This window comes from Lepus europaeus, chromosome 21, assembly GCF_033115175.1.
Source record: "Lepus europaeus isolate LE1 chromosome 21, mLepTim1.pri, whole genome shotgun sequence".
Lineage (NCBI taxonomy): Eukaryota > Metazoa > Chordata > Mammalia > Lagomorpha > Leporidae > Lepus > Lepus europaeus.
In genome coordinates, this window is record NC_084847.1 from 23475100 (window position 1) to 23488908 (window position 13809).

General features: G+C 59.9%; 1 protein-coding gene across 9 annotated transcripts in view; it reads right to left on the minus strand.

Annotated features, from left to right (window-relative positions):
• The window catches only part of LOC133750191 (katanin-interacting protein-like), a 189675-nt gene that overhangs the window by 16926 nt on the left and 158940 nt on the right, over positions 1-13809 (minus strand). For all 9 annotated transcript variants that reach the window (XM_062179620.1, XM_062179618.1, XM_062179615.1 and 6 more), the window contains 4 exons: positions 8699-9521; positions 2882-3604; positions 1903-2108; positions 114-192 (listed from right to left, as the gene is read on the minus strand). In XM_062179620.1, coding sequence (XP_062035604.1) covers positions 114-192; positions 1903-2108; positions 2882-3604; positions 8699-9521 — 1831 coding nt within the window. The remainder of the gene's footprint in view (positions 1-113; positions 193-1902; positions 2109-2881; positions 3605-8698; positions 9522-13809) is intronic.

The window sequence follows — 13809 nt, forward strand, 5'->3', positions numbered from 1 at the left end:
CTCTGCACAGTGTACAACCCGCCCAACTGTCCAAGGCACGCAGCTCCCCACCCCCGCCCCCGGCCCCTGCAGGCACTCCTTCCACCTGAGACCACCCCAGGAGAGGTACTCACAGGTCCCGTGGTAGATGCCCGGCTCTGGCGTGGTGACTTCAGGGACAGGGGGGCTGGGGGGCAGCTCTGGTCCTGGGCCCTGCACACCAGTCGGGGAGAGAGGCAGAGGGAAAGGCCAGTGATTTAGTGACACCCACATGGCCACCTGCTGTTCTCCCAGAGCGCGGCCCACCCTGTGCCCAGGTCAGCTCAGGTCTTTTCTTGCATTTCTGGCCTGCGCGCAGGCTCTGTGACCAGTGACCTGGGCTGGCCTGGAAACACTTGTACATCTGAGTCCTTGTTAGCAGCGGTTCTTATGGGGCAGGGGAAGGGCCTGATGCTGCTGGCAAGGTGCTAGGTTTTCTCAAACAAGAAAGAACGCTAGTGAGTAGACGGAGGTGTGGGCAGGGCGGGGGTGAGCAAGGGAGGGAGGGGGAACCCAAGCCCCAGAGAGTGGTTCGGATTGCTCCCACCCCCTCCCCTTCTCCTCACACCTGCCACAACGTCCCCAGACACACGGGTCTCTCCTACTTCACTTTACAAATTCTTATTTACAGGGAGCTGGTCTTGCCATGCAGCTGGCTGAGCCACGGCCTGTGACGTCAGCATCCTAGATGAGCACCAGTCTGAGTCCCTGCTGCTTTGTTCCACATCCAGCTCTCTGCTAACGAGCCTGGGAAAGCAGCGGCAGCTTTGGGAGACCCGGATGGAGTTTCCAGGCTCCTGGCTTTAGCCTGGCCCAGCCCTGGCTGTTGCAGCCATCTGGGGAGTGAGCCAGCGGATGCAAGATCTCTTTATCTGTCTTTCCCTCTCTGTAACTCTGCCTTTCAAATAGATAAATACATCTTTACAAATTTTTATCAGTTTTTTAAAAAGATGTATTTATTTATTTGGAAGGCAGAGTTACAGAGAGGCAGAGGCGGGGAGGGGGAGAGAGAGAAAGAGAGAGAGTCTTCCATCTGCTGGTTCACTCCCCAGATGGCTGCAATGGCTGGAGCTGGGCAGATCTGAAGCCAGGAGCCAGGAGCCAGGTGCAGGGGCCCAAGGACTTCGGCCATCTTCTACTGTTTTCCCAGGCCATAGCAGAGAGCTGCATCAAAAGTGGAGCATCTGGGACTCGAACTGGTGCCCATATGGGATGCGGGCACTGCAGGTGGCGGCTTTACCTGCTACGCCACAGCGCCGGCCGCCGTGTATCAGTTTTAAAAGCATACAGATTATAATCCAGCGTTCAAGTTCAAACCTCGGGACGCTTTCACATGCTCCCTGGGGGAAGTCACGTGTGACCTGTCGGAGCCTTGGTGGTTTCCTCCGTGGGCACAGTCATCGTCCCTTCTAATAGGAACAGCCTCATGGGCACCGAACGCGGCAGCACCGTGCCCTGGGCTTGGCTCGCCAGCGCACTCCGGAAACTTTCCCTGTGATTAGCTTTATTTGAATGCTAAATCTGCCTATTAAAAGCATTTCTGGTCTTTCCATCAAAAACAACAGCGAGTGATCAAAAAGCAACCCAGGGGGGGAAAAAAAACTCCCCTGAGACTGCCAACCTCTAAATTACACAGATGACACAGAGATGATTTCTTTCGGCTTTGATTAAAATTTGAATACTTTCTTCACTTCGGTTTGAAAAAACGAGGCAAGTGAAATATGATACACAGGGCAGAAAATGAAGCAGAAAAATGGGTGATGTCAAAGCAGGAGCAGCAGCAACCTCAAGGATATCCATCTTAATTCTCCCCGCCGCCCTCCGGGTTGGGAGAAGGAAATCCATGTGGGGTGCCCGCCCCGTGGCCCCCAGCCCCAGGCCTACCCAGCCATCCGCCCACAAGCCAGCCTGGGTGAAGGGCCGCTCGTCCCCCTCGCCGTCGGCCGTGCTGGGCCTCTGCAGGGCCTCGTCCGGCTGCAGGGGGCACAGGCTCTCCACGTCCAGGTCAAATGTCGCATCCGAGCAGAATATGGCCTCGAGGATGTCGTCGTCGGTGGTGAATAAGATCGTGTCTCCGAAGTGCTCCGGGGCTGCGCCAAGGACCGGGAAGGCCAAGGGTCAACCCCACCCCCAGACATTGAGGGCCCAGAGATCGGGAAACTAACCAGCCCCACCCCCGCTGCCCCCCTTCCTCTCCCTTCTCCCCAGCCCCCCGGGTGGGGGGGGCCTTCTCTTGCACTCAGGGCTGTGTGGCTATTTCTAACATCATTCTCGGGCCATGCAAAATTACCAGCTGAAAAATGAGCCCGCAGGGGACGTACTAAATTCTGCCTGCGGTTGACTTGGGGCAGGGCCAGACCGAAGGGTTTGGGGGGGCTTTAATATGGCCCGCGAGCCAGACATGCCCCACCCCTGACCTAAACCCATCAGCCTTTATGCTCTGTGATCCTCATCCTCCTCGAACATTTGCAAATGGGATTCAGGCCCCCTGAGCACCAGGTTAAAAGGGTGAGTTTGGGCACACGAGGCTCCTATCAATGATCTGCAAGCCAGGGGTGGGGAGACAGGGCGGGGGTCATCTGCTCACTCTCTAGAGCGCAATTGGGGTCAGCGGAGGCCAGCTTTTCCCCGCACCCATAACCCTTGCAGCCCTGACCATAGGCGTTTCTCTTGCCAAAGAACCCTGCTAAGACAGGGACTTGGAGGAGGTGTTTAAGCGCGGTGGGTCCCAGCCCACCCATAGATACCGTGGGAGGGGAGGAGACCTATCTATTGTCGGCCAGCCCCGTGAGCTTATCTTTCTTCCTGGGGCGGGGGGCAGGGGGCAGGGGGCTTCGAGCAGATTCTTGCAGGCACACCGTACCTCCCATGAGGGTTCCCGAGGCCTTGGCAATCTCGCCTTGGAAGACGCACTGTGCGTCCAGCAGCATGGTGACGTCCTTCACGCCGCGGAACGAGTGGATCCGGGACTTGTTGTAGTTCCAGATCCTGATGAGGGCGACCTGGCAGGGGTGCGTGAAGTCAATGCAGATGTAGTGGGGTTTGCCTGGTGTGAACGGGGCCAGCCAGACGTGCATGTCGTCCTGGGTCCTGTTTACCCCGTCGATGAGGTTGCCCACCACGCGGGGGTCCTTTCCGTAGGCTGGCAACACGTTGAGGTCGGGCGGGTCTGCCCTGATGCTCGCGATCTGCACGGGCTGCCCCTGGGCGCTGAAGATCTCTATCCCGTTCAGGCCCACGTAGTGTCTGTCCCCCCAGGTGGACTGGATGTTGATGACCAGGTGCTGCCCGTAAGGCAGGACAGGGATCTGGAAGTCGCCGTCGCTGTCGTCGGCGCGGGCATCGCTCCCTGTGCCCCGCGTGTCCGGCCCTGGCGACGCTCCGGCCTGGCCCGGCCCCTGCCGGCTGCCTTTCTGTTGCTGCTGCAGGAACTCATCCAGGATGTCGCCCTGGAACTCCGGGTGGGAGATGCGGCCCCGGTGGGAGTGGTCGAAGGCGCTGAGGGAGTCCCAGGACTCATGCAGCGTGAGCTCCTGCTCACTGCACCACCTGGAGCGCGGCGGGGTCCTGGTGGACCAGGTGTCTCCTGGAAGACAGGTCGCGGGAGGGGTGAAGGCCTGGCCACGGAACCCAGGGGAGCGGGGACCTCCAACTGCTTCATCTCCTAAGCTCCCTGCACGGACGAGGAAGCTTCGAGCAGCATCCTTGGACAATGTGCTCAGCTTCTAATGGCATTTTCCCAGGGACGTCTCATGATCAAGAACCCACACTATTATAAGCAAGCCAATCAGCCAGGCGGATGGCACGCGGAGCAGGTGGGTACGGCCCCTAGAGGGCGCTGCCCGGGGCACCCAATGCCCGGCCTGTCCTGGCAGCCCTGCTGCACCTGCTGTCCACGGTGTCACTCTGGAGAGAGTGAAGCAGTGGCTGACGGCCTTGACGTTCTGTTTTCTCTCCTTTCGTGTTGCCCTGGGCCCTGCTCTCCGTTTCCTGCCTGTCTCCTAAGGCGCTCGAGTCCATCAATTACTTCTCTCCAGGATCCTCCATCATTCCTTCCCCCGACACCCGCTGCCTCCCTGCCCACAGACACACATAAATCTTTCCTCCCAAAGCGAGAAGACAGGAACGGGAAGCAGACCCGGTCCCTGGGCTCTGGCCGGCCGCTGTCCTGTTTCCTCCCTCCGCCCCGCCCGGCTCTCTGCTTCCTCCCTGTGGTGCCAGGGTCCTGTCTACCCCAACTCCACTACCCTTCCTCCTGGCGCAAGCCCTGCACACCAGGTGCAGGCTGGCAGCCCCCTCCCAAGCTGGGCTCAAGGAAGGACTCTTTCAACTGGGCTGGCCGGAAGTCACATGGGGTCGCCAGGGGGCTACTCTGCCACACTGTAGCAGGGCGGGGCCTGAGGACAGTGCTGGGAGAGTCCTGATGACATCATGTGAGCTCCCAGATCTGTCTGTGTCTGAAGTCAAACCCTGGGGGCCTTCCTGTCCACCGCGTACACTGGCATCCCACGATTCCCACAAGCTCTCCACGGTCTTCTCTCAGTCCTCACTCCATGCTGGTACCCCAGGCAGGGCTCTGCCATGTGCTATTTCTTCCCTCCCCCCCCCCCCACTGGCTTGGGAGGCTCCATCCCTTGCTGCTCCCCCACACCTACCCACGGTCTGTGACAACTGGGTCGCTGCCCCACACCCTAGGTCTGGGAGTGTCCCAAGGTCTGGGAGTGTCCCAAGCCCTCTGCTCTGTCTCTCGCCCTCCTCCAGCTCTTGGCTCCCACATAGGTGCTGCTCAACTTCCTGTGTCAAGTCTTGGATCCTCTGCCATTTCCAGCGACCACTCGGAGGTCCAGATGCGTCCACTCCGCCACTCCCAGCCCCACATACCTAACTGACACGCTCTCTCTGGCACTGAGAGTAGAGCCATCTCGGCCTCGCCACGCCCGCGGGACCTCAGTGAGGTGCCTGCTGACTCTTGCGACCTCACCCCACTGGCACCTGTCCCATGATCCCTCTGCTCCCGCCACGTTCCCTTCCGTTCGGGGACACAGCCGGTCCCATCTTGCCTCTGCACCTTGGCCCCCGCCGTGCCCTCTGCCTCCAGGTGCCCACTTGGCTGGCTCTTCTAGTCACCCACGTCCTCGGGGAGGCCCTCTCTGCCACCTCACCCTGGCACACTGCCGGTGCACAGAAGCGCTTCACAAGTGTGTGTCGGTAAAGAGAGGGCTGGTTAGCAGCACTTCTCTGCACGCCATGGGTTCAGGCCTGCGGGCCAAGGGACTCCCCGCCACCTGGCAGCCCTCCTGCACCTGTCTTCTCCCCTGCCCCAACCCTTCTCGTGTGCAGCGGAAAGATCCCAGCAGTTCCTCCATCCTCTCCTCCCAGGCACGCGCCCTAACAGCTGGCAGAAGGAACTCCCCATCTGGAGCGCCAGGACTTCCGCTGACGTGACCTGACTTCCCCAGACTGCGTGAGCAGCCTGGGCTGGTTCGCAGGCGCTGTAGGAGACAGCAGCAAAACTCACGAGGCAGTGACTCGGCCCGTGTTTCTCTGCCCGGGGCACCAGCGAAAAGGCAGGGCCCTGGCTTCCCTTCTGCAGCGGCTTCCTCACCTACTCTCCCTGCCTCGTGCTCTCCGGGTTTCCCCGGGACCTCACAGAGCCGAGACAGTGGCCTGGGGCCCCACGTGTCTCTGCTCCTGCACCACCAGCGTGGAGAAGCCGCTGGGGTCACTGCATGCCCTGTTGGTGCCAAGGCTTCCCTCCTACATCGGGACGGACAGCGGCAATCAGTCTGCAGCCAGCGCAGTCTGAGAGGGGCCACCGATTATGAGGAGATGGGATCCAAGACTCCAAAACCCTCCCAGGCCGAGATGAATATGAACTACCAAGCTCTGAATTTGAACGTCTAAAAGTCGACCGCACCACTGCGAGGTGTGCCTCAATTGCTGCTAAAACAGGAGCAAAAGCACTTTGAGGGTATTGCCTTTGCTGATTGGACAAGGAGTGGACACCTGATCCCAAGTGGACCAATCAGCTTCTGCCCTGAGACTTTGGAGCTGGAGCCCAGGCATCGTCACACTAGGGCTCTGAGGTCATTTCCTGCTGTGGGGCTAGAGCAGAGATAGCCCATGTGGGGAGGAGGTTCCTCCCTCCAGTCCTGTGCGACAGGCAGCATCTTTCCTGCCTTTGGGGTGAGTGCCCTTTGAGCATCCTTTGGGTGACAGGCCCCTCACTGCTTCCCAACTGGGCCGATGAGATTTCATTCACTCGTCATCAACTGGCCCTGGGGCGGAGGCCCCTCTTGAGATGCAGGTGTCATCCCCGCGGCTGTTCTGTTGGACCCAGGATCCCGGGGAGGGGCTCAGAGGGTCGATGGAGGACTTGCCCTGTGCCTTTCCTCTCGGGCAAGGGATCTGGCTCTGGGTAATGAGTTAACTCCAAATGTCTACACAACTTCCCTTTTTAAGCATGACCTGCTTAACGAGCATGGAATCTCAGGGGCTGGTTTTTTTTTTTTTTGACAGGCAGAGTGGACAGTGAGAGAGAGAGACAGAGAGAAAGGTCTTCCTTTTTGCCGTTGGTTCACCCTCCAATGGCCTCTGCGGCCGGTGCATCTCTGTGATCCAAAGCCAGGAGCCAGGTGCTTCTCCTGGTCTCCCATGGGGTGCAGGGCCCAAACACTTGGGCCATCCTCCACTGCACTCCCTGGCCACAGCAGAGAGCTGGCCTGGAAGAGGGGCAACCGGGACAGGATCGGTGCCCCGACCGGGACTAGAACCCGGTGTGCTGGCGCCGCAAGGCGGAGGATTAGCCTGTTAAGCCACGGCGCCGGCCAGGGGCTTGGTTCTTAACATGCCATTGAGCCAAGCAGTAAAATCAGGGCAGAAACCAGGCGAGACCAAGTCTTCAGAACGTAGGCATCTTACGGCAACGCCTGTCACCCTGCAACTCCCACAGGCTCCCCAGGGGGCTTGGACTGGTCTGGCTCTCCCAGGACCCCTTAGGATGAAGGCATGAAGCATGGAGGCTAGGGCTGGCCTGCCTGGGTTCAGATCCTGCTCTAGCCCTAACTGGCTGTGTGCACCGAGGGAAGCAACTTGAACTTCAGGCTTGCTCTGTAGAATGGGGCTGTCGTGTGAGGCGTAGCACTCATGTGGGGAACACACCTGTGCCACAGCCGGGCATCCAATCACTGCATTTCCTCCCGCCCATCGTCCTCCCCCAGACTGCAGAGGACCTGCCCTCCAAGTGCCTCCTGGTCTTTCTCTCCCAGTCTGCTCTCCTCCCCAACACCCAGTCTCGGGGCTAAATCTCAGCAGGGGTGGGCCCCGGAACTCAGTGAGGCTGGGGAGCCACAGGGGTCGGCTCTGCGGGAGGGCACGGAGTATCTGAGGGCCTTGCTCTGATGTCCTAAATGGCAGACCCTGGCAGGATCTACGCACCTGCCAGACACTCCCTGATACAGCAGATGCCGGTAGGATCATTAAAAACAAGCATTGTGGCTGGGCACAGTGGTACAGCGTGGTGAGCCACTGCTTACAATGTCCTCTTCCCCGATCAGAGCGCCAGTTCAAGTCCTGGCTGCTCCACTTCCCAGCCGGCTCCCTGCCAATGGGCCTGGGTGGCAGCAGAGAAGGGCCCAAGTACTCGTGTCCCCACCACCCATGCGGGAGACCCGGATGGAGTTCCTGGCTCCTGACTTTGGCCTGACCCAGGCCCTGGGCCATCACTGGCTGCCTCATTGGGGCAAAGCAGGAAGCTGGAACGGAGAGCGGAGCGGGACATGAACCCAAGCACTCGGAGAAAGGCCGCACGCAGGAACCACTGGCAGCACTGCGCGCCCTGGGCCCCACGCCGCAGGCTACACCCTTGATGCCAGCATCTCACCCATTCCTCCAAGGCCCGGGAAGCCGCAGGGGGTCATGCAGGTGCAGAAGCAGAGGCTCCAGACCCGCGTGGACACAGCCGATGCGTTTGCCTCAGCCACAAGGCCACACTCCTCCCCGGAGTGAAACCTCAGGGCAGCTGCTCCGACCCCCAGCCCTTGATGTCCCCTCCCTCCAGAGCTGGGGATGCCCAGCACGCCCTCAGGGAGCTTTGTGCCTTTCCGTGTGGACACACGTTCGCTTAAAGATAACCTCTGTGAGTTGCCAGTGTTGAAACAGCCAACATTTTCCTTATCTCTGGCTTCTCTTGAACAAAGGCAGGGGGACCTGGCACTCGCCTGCCGTTCCTGGAACCCACAGGAAGCCCGGGTGGTGCAGCGGCTGCCCCCTTCAGCTGGGCTTTCGCTCGCCAGTTTGCCCCAGTCCCCACCACTCCCTATAGTGCTTCCGACACCCAAGGAAATCCGCTGCTATTTCTCATGGGGCTTAGGTGAGTTTTCTAACAGCACAGCTGAGAGTAAAGTCAGGGCACTGGAGATCACTGAATCTATCGAGGGCAGAACAGCAGCCTCTAGATGGGGCGTGGGGCACGTCTTATAAGAAAATGGGCACAAGGATGTATCTCGGTAATGACGGGGCCACCTAGGAGTTTAACATGCACACTGCCTCCTGCCCACTTCTTCCACTTGAACACCGCCTCTGGCCTCGTGACCCCACGCCGGGATCCGGGTCCAGGGAGCCATGCAGCGTGGAGCCACCAGGGGGCACTGGCACGTGACGGTGCCGGGTCCAAGCTTACCTCTGCTGGCCGGCTGCTCGTCCCCGTGACCACTGCCCAGGGCCTCCTTCCTCGCGCTCCTCCTCCCACAGGCAGGGCGCTCCCTGATGGGGGGCTGGGCGAAGATGTCGAGATCATCCCCGCAGCCTTTGGGGGGCCCCCGCGGGGGCCTCTCCCCGGTGAGGACGCTCCAGCTTGTCACCCGCCCTGGCTCCGGCTGGAGGCCTCTCTCCTCGGCCTCCGTCTCTCCAGGGCCCTCGCTGTGTGCCGGGAGCGGCTTGTCCGGACTGAGCCACGGGGGTTTTGGCTTCCTGCCTCCCTGCCTCCTGCCCTGCCCGCTGGGAGAAGGCTGCAGCCAGGGCGGCATTTTCCCCGGCGGCACAGGTGTCTTCCGGCCCGTGAGATTCTCCAGTTGCTGGATCCCCGAGGGCTCCGCATCCAGGGGAGGGCATTTCCCCGGCGGGGAGGGTGAGGAGGCCCTGGGGGCGTCGCTCGTGCCCGCGGGGGCTGCCAACGACTCTGAATCCTCCCCCATGGTGGGCAAAACTTCTTTCCAGCCGTCAGCAGAATCTGTCCTTTGGCTAAATAAATGTCCCTGTGAAGAGGCGGTGGCGCCCACCATGGCTGCTTCGGCTGGCTGTGAGCAGGTGCCACTGAGGTCCCCGGCCCCTGCCGCGCCGGCCACCCTGGGAGCCACCGTGTCCTCTGCCCTCTCGCTCTTCAGCTCCACCAGGACGCTGCGAGGGTCGGCCGGGGCCTCGCCGTCACCTCTGTCCAATTCGCCGGCGAAGATGAGGCTCTCATTGACATAAAGCCTCACGTCCTTGGCACCGATGTCCAGATCCTGGGGACACAAAATTGTAAGAAAATGAAGATGTGAGGCCTCACTGGGACATGGCACACACAGAAGGGGAAGACGGCAGAAAAGCAAAGTGGGACACGCTAGAGACACGGGCTTTGGGAAAACTGCGGCCCCGGGGATGTTAAATAAGACTCGGTCTCATTTCTACGCAGGCTGCTACAGGCTCCCTGAGTGCCGGGCTCGGCTGCCCCCTCCTGCCGGCGCAGCTCTGACGGCCTGCTTAGGGCTCTCGCTGCCTCCGCCTGGAAGGTCGTTTTCTCTAAGCCAGATCAACCTCAGCGCTGCCCCGTGGTGAAGCCCTTTGTGCTTTCCCGCTGCCCCTGGCAGTGTTACTGGGCCGTCTGCATGAGGGAGGCCTGACGTACACCTGCTGGGCTCCACGTGTGTCCCTGTTTGGGCACCCCACAAACAGGGCGGCTTGCCTGGCAGCTCAGGGGCCAAAGAGAGCCCCAAACATGTTTCCTTTGATTCTAAATTTGAAAACAGATGCCACACACACACACACACAGATAGAGAGAGAGAGAGAGAGAGAGAGAGAGAGAGAGAGAGAGACCTTCCACCACCCTCTGGTTCACTCCCCAAAAGCCCACAACAGCCAGAGCTGGACCGAAGCCGGGAAGTGGGAACTCCTTCCAGGTCTCCCATGCAGGTGGCAGGGACCCGAGCACTTGCTGCCTCCCTGGGAGTTCATCAGCAGGAAGCTGGCTCAGAAGTGGAGGTGCGACCGGAACCCTGGCCCTCTGATATGGGATGCAGGCATCCCAAGCAGCGGCTTAATCTGCTGTGCCGCCATGCCTGCCCCCAAAACGTGCTTTTGAGCTGGGCATGGCTGTGGGCAACTGTGGCTCCCTGAGGAACCCCTAGTTGGCACCCATGATTGTCCCTCCCCAGTCTGGGAGGCCGAGGCATGTACCCACTGCTGCCGGAGGCTGCCCCCGGGGGGCACGGGCTAAGCTGAGAGCCTGGTAAGCAGCTACAGCAGCCACCATACCTGGCTCTGTCCCAGCTCAGCTGTGGCTGCAGCCAGGGGCGAGCTATGGGGACCGGGCACAGGGACCAAGACCATGGCCACGATGGCAGTCTCCGGGGGACTCCTTTCACATAGGGACGTGAATCCCAACCCATCAGCACAGCACATGGCTCACGAAAGGGTCCCTGCCTTGCCTTCCTGTCTCCTCCCCCAACCACAGCGCCCCTGTGTCACGCAGGAATTCTAGGCATCTCTGTTAGTGCCTAAAATGAAGCCCCACCTCCTCCTGTCACGGCCTGGCTCGTCTCTTCCTCTTCACAGAAAAACTCTCCGTTTTACAGCTTTATGGAGGAAGAGAACACGTACCTCGTGCAGGAAACGCATCGTCTCAAGTGTGCAACTTGGTGAGCGTTAACAAGCATGCACACCCACACATCCACGTGCGTATCCAAGAGACTGAGCACACACCTTCACCCCCAAAGCTTCCCGGCACCCCCCGCCGCCCCTCCCTCCCCGCCTCCGCGCCCCCAGCCGCGGGCACCACCCAGCCACCTCGCATCACGGTGGATCATGGTGGACTGGTGGACCATCCGCATTTTCCAGTATTTCCTAGGAAAGGACTCAGGCCCCCAGGTACTGGGTGTGGCCGGCTTTTCCCACTTAGCATAGTCACTCTCGAGGTTTGCCCATCCCCCTCCAGGGTCTCTCCCACAGCTGCTGTCCCTGGGGCTCTGCGGCCCCCGCCTGCCCAGGGCAGGGATAAGGAGGGCGACATGCTGCCCAGTGTTTATCCCGGACAGGATGGGTCTGATGGACGCCTGCCGTCCTGGGGGAATCGTTCCACTCTCCCAAGTGTCCTGCCTGGGACAATACATTACTGGGGCCAGCGGACTGCCAAAGCTGGTGGAAAATTCTCGGCGCTTGGGAGCTTGGGAGGCACGGCAGCTCAGTGTGCCGCTAGCCACTCCTCCCTCTCAGGCGACTGCCTGCCTCTGGCTGCTGTGGCTCTGAGCTCCCCAGGTTTGGCTCCTGCCTCACTGGCTGCCCCTCCCCAAGCCCTATGGCTGGGCCTTGACCCAGTGGGCCGCCGTCGCCAGGTTCCACCCGGGGCTCCCAGTCTTCCTGCACCCCCTCACTACGTGTCTCATACACGACCCCCCAATTACTCGGATCTCCAATCCCGACCTCTTCACCAAGCGCCACGTGGCTGCTTTTCGCTCTGTCACGGTTCGCAGCCTCTGCATGCCCCAGACAGCATTCTTACTTCATTTTGGCCAAACTCCGTCTTTTCAAACCTTAAAAGGGGTCCCACTACAGGGCTGCGTTTTGGTACAGTGGGTTAAGCTGCTGCTGCTTGTGACACCGGCATCCCACATGGGCGCCGGTTCAAGTCCCGGTTGCTCCACTTCTGATCCAGCTGCCCGCTCTGTGACCCCAGAGATGTCCACCGTATACTGAGCACCCCTCTGGCCCTCCTGAATGCCAGGCGAAACGTCGGGTGCTCTGAATCAGAGAGGTTTCAATTCAGCACGAGAGGCTTGAGGCCGGGGAGCTCCCTGGGAAGCCGACTTCAATCACCCAATTGCGGGACGGCAGGCTACTATTTGCCGGCTGTCAGAAACGCCGATTCTCAAAGCACTCTTTTACATGTTTATACGGATGTGTTCTCTGTTTAGTGCAGACACAGAGCAAGCGCGTGCTGAGAATTAATCAGGAAATAGCTCTTCGCCAAGGACGGCACGGGCGGCTTTCAGCGACTGGTTCCGCCAAATTACCACCAGGGAAGACAGAAACGCTCTCCCTGCAAGGGGTGGAAAGCGCGGGTCTTTATGCACAGCGCAGCCCGGGGTGAGCATCCAGGCTCTCCTGATGGGGTGTCTGCCTAGCCACACTTGTCGGCTCCCTTCAGGCAACAGTCGGGAGCACCATCTGATCTGCTCAGATCACCAAGGTGGCCCAGAGGACACAGGAGGAGGCGGGCGGATCAAAGTGGGGGGTCGGGCAGGTGGGGGGGTGGTGTTGGGGAGCGGGAGGCGTGGAGATGCGAGACGTTTCCGGCACCCTGTAGGTCCCATTCAGCCCCCTCTCCGGGTGAGTCTGAGCCGAGGGTCACCAGAGTGGGAGGCCCCTCGGAGGGAACAGGTGTCAGTCACCTCGCTGGACAAAACCAAGGGCTGCAGCGTCCCACACAGTCCTCAGCGAAGGGTTCACTCGTGCCTCAGTTTACAGAAGAAGAAATTGAGCCTCGTGCCTTCTCTGGGGTTCACACGGTGGCTGGGGCGCAGCAAGCCGCGCTGGCTGGCACAGTGGAGGCCTTAACTGCCACCCCCCTCCCTGCAGGCCAAGCCAGACGTTGAGAGCCGGGCCTCGGCCTTGGCTCCTGCTAGCCTGGCACTGGCAGAATCGCCTGTGTGGTGGCACTGGAGCCCTCATGTTTTAAAATTAAGTCCCTACAGGCCAGCTCTCTCCTACCCATCTCAGCTCCCTCCTCCTCCCCAGAGGTGATCACTGTGGGTATTGTGTGCTGCCTGCTTGTGCACGCTCTTATCTTTCTAGAGTGTTTTGTGCTGTGTGTGTGTGTGTGTGTGTGTGTGTGAGAGAGAGAGAGAGAGAGAGAGCGCACTCTGGTCCTTCTAGACGTTTCCAGGACCCCTGTGGATACCAAGTCAGCAGATGCTCAAGTCCCTTTGGTAAAATGCAGTGGTATTTGCATAGGAGCTTCACACACCCTCTGCCTGCTGTAAATCATCTCCGGATGACTTAGAACACAGAGTGCATGGCCGGTGCTGTGTAGACAGTGGTTATACTGTGTTGTTAGGGAGCAACAAGAAAATGAGTCTGTGCCTGTTCAGTAAGGATGCAGGTTTTTAAAAAGTATTTATTTTTATTCATTTGAAAGGGAGAGGGAGAGGAATAGGAAGAAGGGGGGGGGATGGAGGGAGGGAAAGAGAGACTGACTCACACTGAGAGACAGAGAGAGAGAGAGAGAGAGACCTTCCATCTGCTGGTTCACTTCCCAAATGCTTGCAAGAGTCAGGGCTGGGCCAGGCCAAAGCCAGGAGCCCAGAACTCCATTCTGGGTCTCCCTGGTGGGTGGCAGGGAACCATGCACTCAAACCATCACCTGTGTTTCCCGGGTTGCATCTGCAGGAAGACGGCTCTGAAGCAGAGTAGCTGGGAACTCAGACCAGCACTCCAGTGTGTGGTGCCAATGTCCCAAGCAGTGGCGTAGCCCCCTGTGCGACAAAGCCTGCTCCTGGATGCAGTTTTAAGAAAAATATTTCCAGTCTGTGATTGGCT